At 37.5% G+C, this 22114-nt stretch overlaps 1 protein-coding gene across 1 annotated transcript; it reads left to right on the top strand.

Annotated features, from left to right (window-relative positions):
* The first annotated feature begins 1924 nt into the window (after positions 1–1924).
* Positions 1925–20100, top strand: LOC149529573 (disease resistance protein Roq1-like). The gene is made up of 9 exons (XM_089808161.1): positions 1925–2358; positions 3637–4023; positions 6110–6196; positions 6317–7391; positions 7520–7840; positions 7947–8831; positions 8922–9113; positions 9155–9273; positions 19980–20100. Exons 1-9 carry the CDS (start codon positions 1925–1927, stop codon positions 20098–20100), a joined length of 3621 nt encoding a protein of 1206 aa, XP_089664287.1.
* Positions 20101–22114: the final 2014 nt, after the last annotated feature.

Here is a 22114-nt window from a genome sequence, read left to right as displayed (position 1 = left end):
AATAACAACATAAACATATAAGCAAAGGAAAAAAAGATAGATAATATAGAGGATGAAGAGGAAGAGAGAAAATAGTAAGATAGAGTGATACCAATATAAGTTGTGTGTGTGAGAGACCGAATTAAATATATATATATATATATATATATATATAACAAATATTTAAAATAAAATTATGGTCATAATAAAGAATTAAAATATATTATATTTTAATTAATGAAACTAAGAATTTAATTTTTATATTAAAACTCACATTTCTATAAGAAAAAATGAAATGTATTGAAATATAAAAATATTTTATATGTCAAACTAATTGTTTAATTTTACACAATTAGAGAAGGTTTACTATTTAATGTTTTGTATTTCCAATTTTTTCATAAAATTAAGTAATTTTTAATTATGAAATAATATCTATATAATTTAATATGTACATTTATAAATAATAAATAGATGTAATACATATAAATTTGATGTAATAAATAAGAAATAAAATATAACTATTTCATTTTAATACATAGTTTATAAAAACCTAATAATAATTTATATATCTTTAAGAATTGAATTATTTCTATTTTGTGGTTATTTCTTTAGTATGTTTTTTGATATAAAATATAATTATTAATTTAATATTAAAATATATATTTAAGTTTTAAATATATTTAAACTAAGTGATAAATTGTTTTTAAAAAAATATTATTAATAAAAAAAATATAATTTAAAAATTGTAACAGTTATCAATTATACATATTACAAACACTATTATAAAATATAATTAAAAAATAATTTCATTTAATTTATTTTTATAAAAGTAAAATAATAGTAATAATTTAACCACTTTTATTAAAAAAAAAAGTTTTAAAAAAATTAGAAATTCAAATAGAAAGATATAACATATTGAAATTATATTAAAAAGACATATATATATATATATATATATATATATAATTTGAACTTATGCATTACATAAAGTTTTAGGAACAAGTTAAATATCAAATAGTCAAAAATAAACATCAATGTAAAATTGATAATAAATATATTTAAAATAAGAAATTAAAAATATTTAATACATTGTGATAATTAATATTAATTAGACATGTTATGTGAGGTGGAAGATAAAATGATTTGAAAAAATAAAATCTTATCAACTTGTTACAAATGTGGAAAAGATAAAAATTAATACATTCATTAATGCAAGATGAAGTTGTTAAAAAATATTTGTATTTTTTGTTGAAGAAAATTAATTTTCTCCCCCATCAAAAATAGTATGGACCAAATAGAATAGATGAAAAATGTGATTTATAAAATAATTAAAAAAAATTAAAAAATAAGCATTTGAAATCTCATATAATCTTTTAAATTCTTGAATTTGATTGGTTAGTTTTAATGTCATATTTGAATTGACATGGATGGATGCATAAGTATTCCTGCCTTGGCAGGAACTGATAACAAATGACTTTTTTCCCTATCTATTATGATTTTATGTTATATCTTTTGATTGTAACCACAAATTCTTCTTTCGGATTTCCAAACTTTATAAAGTGGATATTATGAACTAAAAAATATTCGACCATACTTTTTGACTTGGGAACATTATTCATCCATGTGTGAAACTTACGAATATGTTTTCCACTTCCCCAACGAATAATACATGTGGAAGGCAAGCATGTCGTCCATTTTCGCCCCACTGCGGGGAACGTCGGTGAAAGTTTCTTATTACTTTTAGACTCTCAATATGTCAATGACACATTTCACTTTATCTTTGTCCTTGGCAATTATCAATTTCATTTCACAGTAGCCGATGCATTGCTTTCCTCCGCCCATTCGCTTGTTCCCCGCACTCCTTGCCTCTCTTCATTTCTAATTCAAGGCCATGGGAAATTGTGTCAGTTCGGTGTTTAGCATTTTTTTTAGTTCTTTCCCTTCGATGGAAAATCCACCCACTTCCGCGCCTCGAGGACACCTAGAAAATGCTTTTAGTGGAATTGCAGCGGAAGCATCTTCAGCATCGACAAAGAAGGGGCATTGGGACGTGTTCATTAATCATCGAGGTTGTGATGTTAAGCACAAATTAGCCAGTACCATCTACCACACCTTAGATCTGCTTGGCTTGCGTGCTTTTCTAGATGAAAATGAGCTTGATTTGGGAGATTCCATACCAGATGAGATTCAGGATGCGATGCACTCTGCCGGACTTCACATTGCTATTTTTTCAGAGAGGTATGCAGAATCTCCCTGGTGTCTGGCTGAGCTTGCATTTATGGTACAATCTGGAACTAAAATACTTCTCGTCTTCTATCATGTCAAACCCGACGATCTCCGATGTGTTAGAAACAGTCAAATCCACGCTTCCAAAACCACGTCACTATGCTATTATAACTAAACTACAGGTGTGTTGCATATTTTGTTGGTAATAGATAAGAACATCCCCCTTAAACTAGGTCATACAGCATTGCAGTTATCCACATCATCCTCTAGAAACATCTTTTGTAAATGCACTCATAGTGTAGGCACTCTATATATAGAGGCAATTGGATACATTTGTGATCAATCAGTTTTATGAATAAAATATGTTCTTAGTTTAGTGTTTATTTCTGATTTTCATTGCCTACTATATTAGATCTCTTATTTTTTCTCATGGTATCAAAGCCTAGCTTAGCCAGGTTCAGCTGGAGATTCATTTAGAGGTTCAGCTAGAAATATTGCTAGAGGGTTTTGTTGAAGGAAAATATATTGCTGGAAATGGTTTGTTTGCAGGGCTATTTTTTTTGGAGTGATATTTGGTTGTAGGGCTGTTATGCTGCTAGAATATTGCTAGATTTGTTTGAAGGCTAATTTTTTTGCTAACATGGGTTCTTCAAATGAAGTTTTGTCTATCTTTGATGGAAGTGGTTTTGCAGATTGGAAGATTGCAGTCAAGAATGCTCTAAGAGAGAAGGCTTTATGGAGGTTAGTAAATAAAGAAATTGGGGAACCTCAACAAACTGATAGAGAAAAGGAGTTATGAAAATGCAAGTTGGAGCAAGCTAGAGGTATTATTGGTAAAGCTTTGAGCCCCAATCTAAATAGAAGATTTGTTGATATTGATAACCCAATAGAGCTATGGGAGACTTTAGAAAAAGATTGTAAAGATGCAGACATGGCTAGCACGTTTAGTATAGAAGAAAAATTGATGAATTTAGATCTATCTTATTTTGAAAAAATGTCTGATTACTTCAATGAAGTTACTTTTTTAAATACTCAGCTAAAAAAAATAGGTGTTGAATATGCAAAAAAAGATTTTCAGTTGATTGCAATGGTAAAATATGCAAAAAAAGATTTTGAATGTGAAAGTAAGCTTCCCCAGCCATATAAAGTATTTAAGGAATCAAGGAAAAGGGTTCTTCAACTAAATCCTAACACCCCCCAGCAAACTTTTGATCAATTTTGCAAATCTGTTTTAGATGAAGAAGTTCAGCTTATTAAAGAAGGGCATATTAAGAAGAATCATGCATATACAACCAAAAGTAAATTTTTTAGAAATGATGAAAAAAAGAATTGGAAAGGAAATAATAAATTTTGAAATCATGAAGGTTCTAATCATTTTTCTAGAAATGATGGTGCAGAAAAGCAAGCTGGAAGAAAGCTTTTTATTTGCAGGTATTGTGGAGGTGAGAATCACATGGAGAAGTTTTGTTTGAAGAAGAGGGACAATGAAAGGCAACAATATAAGCCCAAGCAAGAAAGGTTTAAGGATGGAAAGAAGGATAATCATAGTTTCGTAGCTATCTCTTTAAAAAGGCAAGAGAAATCAAATGAGGAGGTAATTGCTACACCCAAAAGTAAATCTAGTGTTAAAGGGGGATACTTTGCTTCAGATTCTAATAAAGAATGGATTTTAGATTCAGGGGCATCATCTCACATGACTAGGGATAGATCTTTGTTTATTGATTTTTATGAAAGGAAGAATTCAGATCAAGAAATTTCTATTGGCAATAAAATGAAACTTCCAGTTTTAGGAACAGGAACTGTTAATGTAACACATGGGTCTTTGAAAAATATTTTATTGGTTAAAGGATTGGGGGTGAATCTTATTTCAATATACAAAATAGTTCAAGCTGGATATGAGTTTGTTGTCAATGCTGATCAAGTTATTGTTAGAGATAGAAAAGACGCAAACAATATAATTGCTATTGGTAGAGTTGATCATGAAGAGAATCTATTTAAATTTGTGGGGTTTCTTGATGATAAATATACACTCTCTCATGCTTTTATTGCTCAGATTGATTATATGTCACAACTTTGGCATGCTAGACTTGGACATTTAAATTATAGAAAATTACAAGATATGATTAGAATGGATATGGTTAGAGGATTAACAAAAATTTCAGCTTGTGAAGGTGTGTGTGAAGGTTGTGTGTTAGGGAAACATCATCGAGATCCTTTTGATTCAGGTAAAGTATGGAGAGCTAATCATCCATTGCAACTTATTCATAGTGATTTATGTGAACTAGGATATCCTTCACTTTCAGGTGCTAGGTACCTTCTCACTTTTATTGATGATTATAGCAAGAGATCATGGGTTTATTTTCTTGAAAGGAAAAAAGAAGTGTTTGAAGTATTTCAAAAGTTTAAGGCATTAGTTGAAAATCAAAGTGGCAAAACAATTAAATGTTTAAGGACAGATAATGGGGGTGAATATTGCAATTATGCTTTTGAGTCATTTTGTGAAAATTATGGTATTAAGGTGCAAAGAACAGTTCCTTATACTCCTCAACAAAATGGGGTGGCTGAACGAATGAATAGAACTCTTTTAGAAATGGCTCGTTCTATGTTGCATTTTAAAAGTTTGCATAATAAATTTTGGGGTTTGGCTATTTCTTGTGCTGCACATATTATAAATAGAATCCCCACCAAAGCTCTCACAAATATCACCCCTGAAGAAGCATGGAGTGGTAAGAAACCTCACATTGGATATTTTAAAGTATTTGGGTGTATTGCTTGGACACACATTTCTGATGCACAAAGGGAAAAGTTAGAACCAAAGAGTCATAAGTGTTTGTTTATGGGTTATAGTGAAGAATCAAAGACTTATAGGTTATATGATTTGACAACAAACAAGGTCTTTGTTAGTAGAGATGTGAAGTTTGATAAGCATTCACAACTTATAGCCACTCCTTCTCACTCTACAACAACAAATGCTTCTCATTTTTCAGATATTTTAGGAAGAAATGGAGACTACATTGATGAGGATGAGTTGTGCACTTCTACAAATGATGAAAATACTAGTGAAAACAACACAACTAATGCTTGTAATCAGACATTTTCTGCAGGTAGTAATGATGAAAAAGATAACTTTTCAGCTAGCCAAAAGACAAGGAGTGTTGAAGAAATATATAGGCAAGGCTCAAAGATCCACGGGAGGAATGGTAGTGCTCTCATGGCCAAAGTATTACAAGTAAATGACCCAAGATCATATGAGGAAGCTAGAGGGAAGAAAGAATGGGAGTAAGCTATGGAAGAAGAATATGATGCTTTGGTGAAAAATAAAACTTGGGAACTTGTGCAACTTCCCAAAGGTAAGAATGTCATTGGTTGCAAATGGATTTATAAAACAAAATTTAAATCAGATAGTGCTATAGAAAAATTTAAAGCTAGATTGGTTGCTAAGGGATTTAATCAAAAAGAGGGTGTTGATTATGAAGAAACTTTTGCTCCTGTCATTAAAATGAATACAATTAGAATTATTCTTTCTTTGGCTGCAAGTCTTGGGTGGCATATTCATCAAATGGATGTAAAAAATGCTTTCTTAAATGGAGATTTATATGAAGAAATATATATGGATCAGCCACCAGGTTTTGTAGATCAGCAACATCCTAATCTTGTTTGTAGATTAAAGAAGTCACTTTATGGGCTTAAACAAGCACCAAGAGCATGGAATGAGAAGATTGATAGGTATTTTCAGCTTCATGGGTTTCAAAAATGTAAATCAGATCCAAATCTTTATGTGAAGAGAGTGCAAAATGAAATTATTCTGGTTGCAGTTTATGTGGATGATTTACTCATAGCTGAACCAAATATTGGGTTAATTAGTGATTTCAAATCAGATCTTAAAGGGGCATTTCATGCGCAGATACTCCTTAGCCATGTTGGATGACTGGAAAAGCGCCCTGCAGAAGGTCTCATATCTCTCTGGTTACATGCTCCACAGCCATAATGAGTAAATTATGCAATTTCCCGCCTTAATTCCCAAATTTCATCGAATCATTTGCATGGTACATATATTTTTCTGCCGTAGAAGTTTGTTTCATCGTATTTCCTTTCGTTTGTAAATGGATAGTGACGAAGGAAAGGTTCTGAAGAGCATTGTGAATTCGGTTCTGGGAAAAATGAAAAAGGCGCCTCTGGAGGTAGCCAAACACCCAGTTGCAATGGATGAGATCGTAAAAAGGTTTGAAAGAAGTATTAAGAGTCAGGGTGAGCAGCATGCACAGATTGTGGGAATATTAGGGTTTGGCGGCTTCGGAAAAACTACTCTGGCAACAGAGCTTTATAACAGGAAATGCTCTTCCTTCAATCGCTCCTGTTTTCTGCATGATGTGCGAGATGCAGCATCCAAGAACGCTCTGCATGCCAAACAGAAGAGACTGCTGGAGGATCTCCGTATACAAAATGTTAAATCCTTTGACAATTATAAGGAAGGCAAGGCAATTATAGCAGATCGTTTGAAAAGTGTTTGGTTTCTCGTAGTTTTGGATGATGTGGACCACGAGGATCAAGTGGATGCTCTGTTGCCCCCATTGGAGAGCCTCGGATCGGGTAGTCTGATCATTGTCACAACCCAGGAAGGCAGAGTACTTACAAGGTGCGGCATCACATCCATCTACACAATGGAACCACTGCAACATCTTCACGCCAAACAACTCTTCTGTTGGCACGCGTTCTTGCAGCCTTCCCCACAAGAAGACTTTGATGAATTAGTTGAACTTTTCTTGGGAGCTTGTAGCGGATTGCCCTTGTCTCTCAAGGTCATTGGGGGACAGCTTTATGGAAGAAAATACTCGGAATACTGGTATTCTCAGCTAAATAAGATTCGGAAAGCGTTGCCGGAGGATATCAAGGCCATTTTAAAAGTAAGCTTCGATGCCCTCGATCCAGATGAGCAAGATGTATTCTTGGATATTGCTTGTTTTTTCATAGGCGAGGAAACAAGATCGGCCATTCATGTGTGGGATGGATCGGGGTGGAGTGGTGTTTGTAGTTTGGAAACGCTTGTGAACAAGTGCCTCGTGGAAGTGGACAAGGAAGGGCGTATGAGGATGCACGATCACCTCAGGGATCTGGGAAGGGGCATCGCAACTACATCATCACCATCACGATTCTGGTTCCACAGACAGAGTGTTGTTCATATTAAGGTAAAATTATATCTTATCTGTCATTGATCAATATGGCAGGGAAACCATGTCTGCCCATAAAGTCTTTCTTTTGTTATTTTTCCCCAAACTATTTTGAAGTTACTTTGCTGCTGTTTTTACCCACTCAGCGAGGAATGCCGATTCGGGGGATGATGGCCGCTACAGCGGCTGATTATTGGGTAAAATTCAACCGTCTTGACTTCACACCGCCTTTCAAGGAGTACATGGAGATGATGAGAAACTCGAATCTTAGGGATGGATTGCAAATTCCCGCTGTTGCACAAAATGATTTTACCCAGGAATGTGGGGAGCTATCGAGACGTCTTTTGTGGCTTCGATGGTTTAAGTTTCAGCACAAAAATATTCCGTCGTGGCTCTCTATGGAGAACATCAGAGTTCTAGAGTTTGTCGATCCTCAGAATTTGGAAGCATTGTGGGATGACGCGCATGTAAGAAATTTGCTCAAGCTTTTTTCAATTAGAGAGAATGATGACGTTCTTCTTTCGAATGTTTTTGGGGTTTAACTGAATATAATTGAAAATTGGTTGTGTGCAGCCTCCTCTGCAATTGAGGAAGTTGCTAATTTGTACTAGCCAAAATCGTTTACAAAGTCTTCCCAGGTCACTAGAACATCTCAAGCATTTGAAAAGACTATCCTTGGTTTCTTCGGCTACCTCTTATGGACAAGGACTAGTTAGCTTGCCAGAAGAGTTTTGTCGACTTCAATCGCTGGAGCATTTAGTCTTAATTATGTGCTCCAATCTGTCAAGTCTACCAAACCGTTTTGGGGATTTGCTAAATCTGCGACATTTAGATTTGAGTTGGTGTAAGCGTTTAAAGATGTTGCCTGAGTCTTTTAAGCAGCTGATATGCCTCGAATATCTCAATTTATCACATTGTGAGGAGTTCGCGTTAGAGTCAGATATTCTAGAAAACATGACAGATATCAAGGTTTTTGATGTCAGTAGGTGCAGAAAGCTAGAAACATTGCCCCACAAGATCACAAATCAGGCTTCTCTGGTAAAGCTCAATTTACATGGCACTGTAGGGTTAAGGGAATTACCAGCTAGCATCGCTCGACTACGAAAGTTGGAAGAAGTCGAAATTGTTGGGTGGCCATTGTTGACAAAGTTGCCAATTTCTTTTGGAAACTTGTCCAGCTTGGTCACTCTTAGAGTTGAACACTGTGAACAGCTATATGAGATGCCGAGTTTGGGAGGATTAGTTTCCTTACAAACTCTGTATGTCGGGGATTGTAATAAATTAAAGAAGATAGAAGGTTTAGAGCATTTGACGTCACTGGAGGATTTGAGATTATGGACAAACTGGATCTCACCTGGCATGCACAGTTTGCGGGGCCTGGAGGGACTACGGAGGCTGAATCTGAGAGCAGAGAACATATCAGCTTTTGAGGCTTGTATTCAAAGCATACAGATGGAGGTAATAAAAATTCCTAGAGATATGAAATAGTTATTCTAAAAGTTTAATAATTGATTTGCTTAACTGAAGAGTTCTGTAATTGTTTTGCAGAAGTACTCGCCATGGGAAATGACATTATGTGGAAGGATCTTTCCTCGTGTTCACTCCATTCTGGACTCCTTCATTTTTCCTGGTCTTGTCATCGTGGAAGCAGTCAATGATGAATATTTGAAAGAATTAAATATTCCCTCTTTGAGATGGAGTTTAACATGGCGGGAGTTAAAACTGCACCATGCGGCTATCGTATGTTATCTTGTACGTAATGGAAGTTATGCGGGTATCAGCGGAAGAGGAAGTACTGTGATAGACTTGAGCCGGGGAGAATGGATAGTGATAAGTGTGTTGACGGAAGTTTCCTCCCTTATCAACGACGCAGGCAGCTGTCTTCAAGCATATTCCGCAGGTAGGGCCTCATCTGAATTGTACCATGGATGGCTAATAGTTGGATAGATGCGGAGTGTTATTGAAGGTTTTAAGCAACTCTTCCAAACTCTTTGTAAGGCAGCATCTATAAGTTGACATTATTGTTACAAGTAAAAATGTTAGGATTAATGTTAGTACTCTTTTCCATTAACAAATATAAAAATTAGGGAGAATTGTATACTGTATAACGGATGTAGATGATATTAGGTATGGAATAAATTAGGGAGAATTGTTTACTGTATGATGGATGTAGATAATATTAAATATGGTATAGCTGAGAATTGTGTAGTGTATAATGAGTGTAGATAGTATTAGGTATGGTATAGTTTTTATAATTAATTTTATAATTGTTAAATTTTTATTGGATGTAAAATAAGATTTGGTTTATTTAGGTGTGGAATTATTAGTCTGTCTTATATCAGGGAACTAATGTTTCTATTAGACTCCTATGATTAGATTTTTGTATGCAAAAAATTTAAGATTTGTAAAGTTTGGGATGTTTTGATTTTGAAAATAATTTGTTTGTGAGAAATTTTGTTTTTTTGATTGGTCAATGATATTTTTGCCAGGGTTTGGGCAGTTAAATTAAAAAAAAAAAAAAAAAAAACAGAAATAGCAATTGTGGAAGGATAAACATGGATTAAATGTTGTTTGTACTATAGTTGGTGCTTATTAACAATAGTGTTATAGATAGTTTTTTTTTTTTTGATGGAGGTCATCCACAAACAAGTTTTAGGTACTCGATACGGGCCCACACATGCCTGAAACTTCTTTGGCTAAGAGCCAATGACTAAGGAGCATCCACGCTGCCAAATTCGCCTGGGGCACGATCCCAGCCTCATTTGTTAGACTTTTATATTAAACCAAAAAACACATAAAGCACTTGGACTTCTTTGAGGTGTTGGACCCCTCAAAAAAAGGGATATGCCTTCATAGCTCGTCCCAACCACCCTCACCTTCATGCACTCTACAGATCCTTTCCCACTTTTGAAAAAAGATCAGTTGGATGTTTATAAGGCAGAAGGAAGTTTCTCCATTTATGAGACACTTTCCTCTCAATTTTAAATAACTTCTTCATGCAAATCGGGCTTTCATTTCATATAATCTTTTATGTCTTTGGTCATGTGCTATTTTTTAATTACAGTTTCCATTTGCTTGCTATAATTATCTAAATATATAAACAACTTTAAATAAGAGATGCAAAGCAAACTGTTTAAAAATTTCTTAATAGTTAGAAACAAACAATTTTTTCCCTCTCACTAAATCTTTTCCTATCTTCATATTTAAAACATTACATAGATTTATTGATGAATGATTTAAATAACAAATTATAAATTAGACATTTTCTAATTTTTAAAATTTTATCAACTAATTAATCATAAATACATCACTCCTCTTTTCATATTTCAAACATTACATAGTTTTATTGATGAATGATTTTTTATTTTTTATTTTTGAAAAAGGAGGGGTAAAATTTTATTCCATCAAATCCAAGTTACAAAGCAAAGGCCAAAGGCCCAAATTAACACTACATACTCATGTCTTCTAGTAACAACTGCTTAATGATCTCACAATACTCAGAAGGTAACTCATCCCTACCACTAATATCCCATCTACCCACAATTCTCTGAAGCCCACTTTGCCAAACACTCTGCCACCCTATTCCATTCGCGAGGGATATGACGAAAGGAGACAGAGTCTAAGGAACTACTTGCTTAGAATTTGTTTGGCCAAAGAGGCAAGTTGCCAACTAACATCCTCCAAACTCTAGTTATTCAACATATTCACAACAATCTGAGAATCAGACTCACACATGATCTTCTTCCACCCTAAAGAGCATATGCGCTCAACAATAATCTTAGTAGCAAGGGCCTTCATCAGATTATTAGAATGTTGACCCTTGTAAATAGAGAAGAGAAAAACTGCACCACCATCCTTATCTCTACCTATAGCATCAATACCAGCATGACCAGGGTTCCCTTGAGAAGAATCGTCTGTATTAATCTTCAAGATCCCAACTGGGGGAGGAGTCCACCTCCCATCTTGACAGACCCATTGCTTCACATGGTGAGGTTATTTTCCAAGAGTGCATCCCTGAGTGTTATCCCCCAGGTTTAGATTCCTCACAATAACTTGACCACTAGGATCTATAGTAACAGACATATCACACTTTGCAAAAATAGTCTCCTAGAGCCTATTAAGAATCATCTTCCACAATTGAAAGCTTCCTAATTTGGAGTCACAAAAGATTTTGTGATTCCTTTCCAACCAAAGGTTCTAGAGAATGGAAATCGGTCCAAGTTGCAAGAAAGAAGTCTTCGCTAGAGATCTGCCCAAGCTTTCCCAAAAATCAATTAGAGAGGTAGCTGCTCATGAATACAGCCATGACACCAAGCCTCCCACCATCTATGCCATATCTCTCTTGAAAAAGTGAAAAGAAAAAATAAGTGGGAGGCACAGTCCTCATTGTGCAAACAAAGGAAGCAAACAGAAGGTCCTTGAAAACCTTGTTTGCGAAGATTCTCCCAAGTGAGGCATTTCTTCTGAGCCAGCAACCATAAGAAAAAATTGCATTTGGGCCAAGAAAAGTTGCTCCAAACCTTCTTCCACTAGTGCACTTCAGTCGAACCATGTAAGTTCTTATCAAGTATAGCATAACCTTGAGCCACAGTAAATTTACCTTTAGGGCTAGGACTCCAAGCCAAACTATCCTCCCCATTAAGGGAGCTACAAAACCTATTCTCTAAAGCTTTAGAAAGAAGGGCACAATCATCATTAGAACCACCAACAAGCCACTTCTGAGGATCCTTCCAGCAAGTCACCTCAACTTGACCCAAATGCTTGACAGTCTTAAATTGCTCCACCTTAAACCATCCAACATTAGTACAAGTATGACAAAAGGGTTGCAACTTGGGGAATCTAGAGAGAATGGGAGGGTGGCTATCCCAAGAGTCCTACCAAAATAGAGCATCCGAGCCTCTGTTACAAATCCAGAAGAGACCCTCCTTAACAAGTTGGGCTCCCTTCTTAAGAGTATCCCAAATACACGAGCCTTTACCCACTAAAGGAAGTCATGACACATCAGAGCAATTAGCACCAGGAAAGTACTTATGGGTAAGAATCTTGGCCCAATCTTGATCTAATTGTTGCACCATTGCCAATACAACTTGGCAGCCAAAGTCATGACAACAAGAGCCATCAATCTAAGACCAAGGCCACCAGCATGCTTCGGCCTACACATAGACTCCCACTTGACTAGGCTCCACTTCAAGGAAAGAAGGCTACCAGACCAAAGGAATTGTCGAGATAAAGCATCAAATTCCTCACAAAATTAGAGGGGGGGACCTGAACATAACACCTATAAATGGGGAGAGATTGTACCACAATCTTTAGTAGAACCACTCTCCCAGAAAGAGATAACCACCTGTAAGTCTAGTGACTAACCTTACTCCAGAATTTATCCAAAATCCCCTGCCAATAGTCCCTCTATTGAGCACCCAAGGAAAAAGGGACCCCAAGGTACATCAAAGGAAGGGAACCGATTTGAAATCTAAGAATTCTAGTAATCCTACTCTAAATAAGCTGAGGAGTATTAAAGAAATAAATAGAAGACTTATCATCATTAATTCTTTGACCTAAGGCTTTCAAATAGGTATCCAAAGCTTTCCTAATATTCATTGCCTCACTAAGTCTAGCCATGCCCATCAACCTGGTATCATCTACAAACAAAAGATGAGAATAGGTAGGACGATCATTTTTCTAGCTCCAACCTTTGATAAGACCCTGCCACACCTGAGATTTTAGAAATCTGACAAGACTCACTACCATGATAATGAATAAGTAGGGAGATAGAGGGTTCCCTTGCCAAAGTCCCTGAGAGGCACCAAACAAATTTAAAGGTTCTCCATTAATAAGAACTAAGAAGGAGGATGAGGTCACACAGCTAAGAACCCAATTCAACCACTCCTCATCAAACCCAAAAGTCAAAACAATTTTCTGTAAGAACTCCCAACTCACCCGATCATAAGCTTTGGCCATGTCCAGTTTAACGAACATAGCTTTCTCCTTAGAAGTAGCCATAAAGTGGACTGCCTCCATTCTTATCACAACCCCATCCAAAAAATTTCTACCTTCAACAAAGCCACCCTGTTCAACAGAGATCAAAGAGCCTAGGAGTGGCTTGAGTCTCTTAACAATCAATTTGGTGATGATCTTGAGACAACATTACATAATGCTATAGGCCTGAATTGATCCAACCGATTAGCCCCTTCCTTCTTAGGTATGAGAGCCAAGAAGGTAGAATTCAAAGACTTCAGTATCTATTTATTCCTATGTGATTCCTAGATCACATCTAGGAGATCATACTTTATTATCTCCTAGAATTCTTGGAAAAACTCAATCGAAAAACCATCTGGGCTAGGGGCCTTGCCTTTCTTCATATTAAACACAACTTTTTTCAATTTAGGTAACAAGAAAGGACTTAAGAGGGCCCCATTCATCTCAACAGAGACAAGGTGAGGGATACAATCCAAGATGGCCCACTCCCCAGTCCCAGTAGAAAGATCCTCTTGAGTAAAAAGATTAGGAAAGTAATTGACAACTTCCCTAGAAATATCTTCACAAGAAAAGATCTAAGCTCCATCAGTTGAGACAATAGAGGAGAAAGAATTCCCTTGCCTCTAGGCCTTAACAGAGTTGTGAAAGAAAGTAGTGTTCCTATCCCCCTCTTGAAGCCAATCAACACGAGATTTCTGCTTCCATAAAATCTTCTCCTGAAGCTCCCATTCTTCCAGTCCCTTAAGAGCCAAGGACTCAGCTTTACTTAGATCAGAGGTCAACCCTTGGTCACAAATCTAAAGGGTAATATTAACCAGTTTGGTCTGAGCAGCAATCTTTTGAGCATGTAGATTCCCAAAACACTGTTTATTCCATCTCTTAAGCCTAAACTTCACATGTTGAAGCCTCTTACTGGAAGTAAACATGGCAATACCATGGGCAAGCTTCCCCTCATACCACCAATCCAACATAAGGTCTAGTAGAGACAAGTCTCTTAACCACATCAGCTGAAATTTGAAAGAGGGATTTTTGGTGACTCTATAAGAGGTGATGGAGAGCTTAATAGAATAGTGGTCAGAGCCTCTCTAGTCAAGAATTTGAGAACTAGTGATCCACCTGTTGTTCATCTAAAAGCAGGAAACCAGAAATCTATTGAGCCTTTCTGAGATAGCCTTACCACCACTTCTCTGATTATTCCATGTAAAGACACCATTGGCTGGCTTCACATCAATGAGATTCAAGGAGCCAATCATATCCCTAAGAAGATTTGAAGATGGGTCCACCCTAGCTAATCCTCCTCGTTTTCCCCCCAAGCTAGAAATAGCATTAAAATCTCCAGCCATAATCCATGGGAGATATGGGTTCAGGGACCAGATGAATTTGATATGAGCCCATAAATGGGACTTTCTTGAAAAATTAGTAGGAGCATAAATATTGGATAAAAGACACCTTTCTCCAGTCTCAAAACTCGAGGCAACCAAAGAAATGGAGGACCGACTGGAAATCCACCATAAGGGGGAAACTTTCCTTGGGTTCCTGAAGTAGGCCACTCCCCCCGAACTATTCAAAGCACCCACCCCTTGCCAAGAGCCCTAGGGCCATACCCGCGAAGCACAATTAGCCAAACCATCCATTGTAAGCTTAGTTTCTTGAATAAAGACCACATCAGGAGACTGAGACTCAATTAATCTATGAACAACCTTTTGTCTGGGGATGCTATTTAGCCCCCTTACATTCCATGACAAAACAATCATTTATGGGGTTGGGAGGAATGAGAATCAATGGGTTTCACAGACCTAGACTTGACCAAATTTTCACCTTCTCTTGATCAGTCTTCCTACCACTCTTTGATGGTTTATCTAAAGGTCCCCTTTTAAAGGATTTCTACTGTATGCCTAAGACAGGAGGAGCCTTAATACACTTTACAAAATCTAAGGTCCCCTTAGGCGCAAGGGAATCATGAGCCACCAAGACTAAGCCCTTTGAACCCTGTGACCCTTGAAGGTCTCCAATATCCTGAATAAGAGGAGGCAAATCAATATCCAATTTTCTAGCCTATTAATCCCCTAGAGATAGAATTTGATTCCCCCTTCTGGATATCTACAACTAGAATCTCAACTAGATTACCTTCCTCTTGGACCAAGTCCCCAAGAGCATCAAACCTGTTAAAGGTTCCATTAGTGCTTCTATCCATCTAGGTTCTCTTCTTACCCTTTCCATTGTTACGAGACTTAACTTGAATAAATCCCTTGCTATCAACAGGTCCATTAGATACAAGGGCCTTCCCTTTGTCCACCCTAGGGGGACTAGGGGTAGCCAAGGAGGGGGACTTATTCCTGGGACATCTGCGATGTAAATGACCATATTCATGACAAATTCTGCATCTAAATGGAAGGGTCTTGTAATCCAGCTGCTGGATCCAGGAAGATGATCCCATGCAAATCTCCATAGAATTTGGCAATGGATTATTTAAATCAACTTTTACACAGATATAGGAAAAAGAAATTACCTTATGATCTTGAGTCTGAGTAGTCAAACCCACAGGTTTTCCAAGAAGCAAAGAGATTGAGTGAAGAATATCTTCCCTCTAGAATTCCAAAGGAAGCCTCGGCAAGCGAACCCACATCAAAACTCGCGAGGGGATCTCATCAGCTGAGTTGAAACCCATGTGCCAAGGTTTGATAAAGAGTCCCTCTTGGTTAAAGAAATAAGGGCCACCTTCAAATGCCTTATTCTTGTCTGTCATGCTTGAAAAGATAACTGGAAAGTAATTACTAGCTGCTAACAGAATCTCCATATCTCCTTCTGGGTTCCACACCCAGCATGCCCAGGATTCTAACACTGGCAAAGAAAGGTGAAGGCCCAAAAATTTTCAAATAAGAGCATGATTGTACTAGTATTCGACATCTTCTAAAACTTGCATTGGCTGAATAACCAAGACTGGCTGGTCCTCGGATCTCTACAAACACATGTTAACTTTTCTTAATCGAACCACCCCTTTTGGAGAGGAATCACCTTCCCCAGAAATGGATTTTCTAGTTGGATCCTTATCATTGGCATGCATCAGAGAAGACGACTCACCCATCTCCATATCTCCAAATGGAATCTAAGAAGAGGCTATGCCTCGATCCCCCATACAAAAGAACCAAGACACAACAAAAAAGAGAGAAAATGATGGGGTAGGAGCCCCACAATTGCAAACCCCACAACCTCCCCATCGAGAACACACCTAGGGCGGGTCTCAGGATGAAGGTGTCCACCCATAGGCAACAAAAATGACCACCCCACTTCTCAAATTGCCACCCTCCCCTGCCAGCAACTAGATATCCCCCCGCCATGAAAAAGAGGACATGCCAGGGCTTAACCACATACATCAGTCACCGGGTTGGCTAGGGCATGTAGGCCCTAGCATGAACTAGACCCCCATGCATCGCCATCAGTTCCCTATCAGAATCATCCCTAAGAATTGATGAATGATTTAAATAACAAATTATAAATTAGATATTTTTAAATTTTTATAAATTAATTAATCATAAATACATCACTAATTGTATCCATCAAGTTGGACGTTCCAGTAACCATTTCAATTTTTTCCATTTTAAGTTAATTTATAGATGAATTTATAATAATGACAATAAATTTACCTTTTTAAAATAGATATGTTTGTTTAAAGATAAATCTATAATATAATTATGTAAACTAATTTATAATATTGACTATGTATTACTTTTTTAGATAGATTTTTTTTAAAAAAAATTTAAATTTTTACATTTAAATGTATTAATTTTTTTAAAACATTTTTTACTTTCTATTTTAACAATAATATATCCACTAATTTGACATTAAATTATTCAATCATAAATTCAAAATATGACATTGATTTTTTTTGCATTTTTATATAACTAATTGACTTTTGAATATTTTTATACTTGTACAATTATAGTTTTTCCCTATTTCAACTTTCACACACGCTTAAGCTTAATTACAATTTAAAATATAGAAGCTATTTTAACTATTCTTCTATATGTTTTCACTGTATATTTCAAAATTCAAAATGAGATTACTATCTTCATCATTTAAACAAAATATATTTACAACCAATATCTTGTACTTACTCTCTTCTACTTTGTTTTATGTTCTCAATCCTCCATTCCATTCTAGTTTCAATTTAGTTGTTTTTAGTTTTGAATGTTATCTTTAATTATTGACAAAACTTAGCAAGGAGGAGTATAATGCATGTCAGCAGTTGTTTGAAGAGTAGATTGAAAGAGAAAAGAGTATATCAAAGAAATTTGTCTATATAGTAAAAACAAAGGTAATACTTATATATTCTACATTGAACATCGTATCCAATAAATATGACATTATCAAATCTTAATTCTTTCGTTATGTGTGTGTGTGTGTGTGTGTGTGTGTGTGTGTGTGTGTGTGTGTGTGTGTGTGTGTATGTATGTATATATACATATATGTATGTATATGTGTATGTATATATATATATATGTATATATATACATACATATATGTATGTATATATATATGTATATATATTTATATACATACATATGTATGTATACATAGATACATATATGCATACATATATATAGATGTATACATACACATATATGTATATGTGTGTGTGTGTGTGTGTGTGTACACATACATACATACATACATACATACATACATACATACATACATACATACATACATACATACATACATACATACATACATACATACATACATACATATATATATATATATATATATATATATATATATATATATATATATATAAATGTGACCTGCAAGAAGCATGGGTTAACAAATAAACACTAGTTTAAAACTTTCAAAATGCATCAAACATTCATCAAAATGCAAGGAATAAATGTCAACTAATGCTTGCTTGGGTTTTGCAACCCTAAGCAACCAACAAATCCAACCTTCCAGCCACCTCTATAGCTCAACAAAGGCACCCATGAGAGGCCTTGTTGGTGTGTTAAGATGGGGGTGTGTTTGGTGTGCTCTCCCAAACACAACAATAAACGAATCTCTTGAGTGTGTGGGTGCAAGTGTGAATGCAAATGTAAATGAAAATGTACTAAGATCCTAAATTATGTGGAATGAAGAACACTTCAAGAAATGGCTATGGAGAAAGCCATTCTTAAAAGCATTCAAGAATGAAGATGATATGCAATAAAGAAAACTAACTAAGAATATAAGCTATTGAATGAAAATGCAAATGCATGAAGAAAACTAAATGAACAATGTAAGGTGCAAACTAAATCAGCTACCAATGATTAGCATGAACCTACAAAATCACTATGAGAACTCTACCAATGCAAGCTCAAACTACTGTAAAAGCTCAAACTATGAATGCAAACTCAAATCTCAAACCAACATGATAACAATGTAATAAAAAATAAGATGCAAATGCTTGAGACAAACCCTCTATTTATAGGCTTGAGAGGGGGCTTGGTGAGGTGGCATCCAAGTAGGTGCCACATAAGTTGCATGCAAGCCATGTAAATGGTCAAGAAATCAAAGTTTGCTCACACATGTGTGAGCAAACTTGAGAAGAAGAGTGGGAGACAAGAGTGTGTAGGCATGCCATCTTACACATGTGTGAGCACACTCTTAGGCTAATGAGGGGGATTAGGGAGATGATTAGGAATGGTTAAGTGGAATTAGAGAAGAAATAGGCTTAAGAGGATGAAAATGATGGGTGTAGACTAGGCTCTAGGTTAGGGTTAAGACTAAATTAAATAAAATTTAATTTAATCATGAGTTTAAAGGAATTAATGGGATGTGGGGAATTTAAATAAATAAAATTTATTTAAAAAAGGGGGAAAGATGGAGGATCATATGTTAAATTAATTTTACACATTAGAGCTAGGAGTATTTAAATTAAATTTAAATATTTAGGGGAATGAACTTATTTATTTAATTAATATAATTAAATAAGTAGAAGAATGTGAGCAATGTAATTAATTAATCAATAATTAATTACAATGTCATGAGCAATATTAATAAATTAATATAGTCTTTAAGGACAATTTTAAGCATCTATATTTTGCCCCTCTTTGATGTGATGTTGGAACAACATCATATCAAAGAAGAAGAAAATATAGGTTGCCCCAGAGAAGGAGGGAGTCCTATGGTGACGATAGAGGAGGAGGGTGCCCCCTCGCAAAAATTGCGCAATTTTTTTTTTTTTGGCAATTTTTGTGAAAAAGGTTTTAAGAAAGAAAGAAAAGAAGAAAAACGGGAATAAATGACAACATTTGCATGACTTGCGGATAATCACGAGACAGATACGACTCAGGGAAGAGCGGGGCTCAAACACGGTCTGCAGGGGGCCTATATAAGCCTCCGAGGGGCCCAAAGAAGGTCATTGTCACACTGCAAGTAGAGCATCCAGAGCAAACATGGAACCCATTGATCAATTACAGCTTGGTAAGCGTGTACGAGAGTACTAGCGAGCAACCGAGATGGGCCCACCGGTATGTCATCTGATCCTCTTCGTGTTTTGGTAGGCTAGGCTAGACTAGGCGCATTTATTAGGCCATAAATGTGCTAAAAAATGAGGTTCGAGTGGAGACGACAATCTCTACCTTGTTGTCTGCACAGACGAAAAAGTGGCGACCTCGGTGTCCGCAGAGACAATAGGATACATCCTGTCGTCTTCGCAAATGCAAAAAGGGGGAAAAGGTTCACGAAGATGACAGGTTTCAACCTGTTGTCTGCGTGAATGACAAAGGGCAGCGGAGACGACGAAGAATACATCGTTGTCTTCACAGATGACAGAATGTTGTCATTTGGGGAAAACTGGTGTCTGCGCAGATTAGTGGCTCCGCAGATTGACATCAATGCAAATTAGTGTTTCCACTGATCGGCGTTTGCGCCGAAGAATGGCCATGCCAATTAGGGTAGAATAGTGGGAGGCAAGGGAAGATGCCCCACTGTAGGGACATCATAGGCTAGCAAAACTGATGCTCTACATGTCTATGTTGCAGGAGGACACGGTGGTGTTTAAGTTAAGGGAGCACTATCCTCTGACCATGATGATACAAGAGAGGCTGACAGACACAGATTGGGGGCACGTGCGGCTATGTGGGCTAGAGCACGTTCATGAGTGGTCGGATCTGAGGGGCCATTCAATGCAGCTATTGACTCTCATAGAGTGATGGCACACGCCTACTGGGAGTTTCCATCTACCGACGGGGGAGACTATAGTCACACTCCTGGATGTGTGGCAGATCCTACGAGTACCGATCAAAGGTGCCTACCCAGAGTATGTACTAGAGGGTTCAGATCCATTCCTGAGGGAGTGCTTTAGCAAATGGTGACATGGATTACCCATCCAGCGATCATGGTTTTCGTAGAGGGGTGCACTAGAGTAGAGGCTACCGAGGCTAGCAGTATACCTAGCCTCATTGATATGGCGGATGCTGCCAGATCACGCAGGACACAGGTGGCCAATCGGGTGGGCGCGAGTGTTGAGCACTTTGCTTCAGGAGGAGGGAGCAGTCTACTGCTGGGGACAAACTATCCTGGTTGAGCTATATCAAAATTTGCACATGTGTGCATATTAGACCTAGCACACAGTAGGACCAGGGTTGATGTTACTGATGGTCTGGTCATGGGAGCACATTGGAGTTACACGACCGATCACTCAGCAAGAGACCAGGCAACTAGGGGAGCCATATGCCTATAGATACTAGGCTCCTATCCAATATACATTGATGGAGTCTGTGGGTTTCTGGCGTCGATGTATAAATGAGATCATTATGTTCGAGTGGACTCCCTATGACGGGGTAGAGCGGTGGGGGCAGACACTGGTAGTAGGTGGTGAGGATGACACGAAGGATCAAATGTACCTCCCGTACACACAAACTAATTGCTAGGTCATTGGCCAATCTATGTGTGTGATTATACGCTATATGCCTTCTTGGGTGCGACGGTAGTTTGGTAGGGTACAGGATACAGTACTAGATAGATTCTTATATCTTATGGTATTGCGAGAGTATGGCTGGCTATGGGGACATAGGACCACTGTATGATTGGCCCAAGCGTCTTGGATGGGGATGGTAGCAGTGCCATGGGTGCATGGACAGGACATGAGAGATGCAGGTACGACACTGGCGTACACACAGTGGTGGGAAGCCCACCAACAGGTCAGGCTTATAGTGCCAAGCGCACCTCCACCAGCAGAGCAAGCACAGGGGGAGGGAGATAGAGCGGGGGATGGTGGACAGGCAACTATGATGCCACCACCAGCACAGGGGGCACAAGAGGGACCGCACGGGCGCAGAGTCTGAGCGAGGAGAGGGCCAGGATTGGCACCAGCATAGGGGCCACCACAGAGAACACCCTAGGCATATGCACAGGCACAGCCCTAGGCACCATCGCAGGCACCTCGACAGGCACCACCATAGGCACTGCCATAGGGACAAGTATAGGGAGAGGACCCAGACATGGTTAGGGCCGAGAGGGACAGCTTGCGGACAGAGGTAGCTTGACTACAGGGGGTAGCACAGGTGCAACAAGTATGAGCAGACAACTTAGAGTAGGCCATGGGAGCCATACAGGCAGAGCTGCAAGTGCAGAGGGCCAGAGGGGACAATGCACAAGAGGCCTTAGCGGCCCTATAGGCACGGGTGGATGTAGGGGAGTTTACAAGGGTGGGCACCTATACAGGGGTGGGGGATCAAGTAGAGGCAGAGAGGCTCTGAGCAGAGGTAGCCACCTTACAGGCCGAGCGG

The sequence above is a fragment of the Cupressus sempervirens genome, chromosome 11, assembly GCF_028749045.1.
Source record: "Cupressus sempervirens isolate cs-2001-9-10 chromosome 11, ASM2874904v1, whole genome shotgun sequence".
NCBI lineage: Eukaryota > Viridiplantae > Streptophyta > Pinopsida > Cupressales > Cupressaceae > Cupressus > Cupressus sempervirens.
Note: the sequence above shows the minus strand (reverse complement) of the source record. Positions and strands in the feature narration are given on the sequence as shown.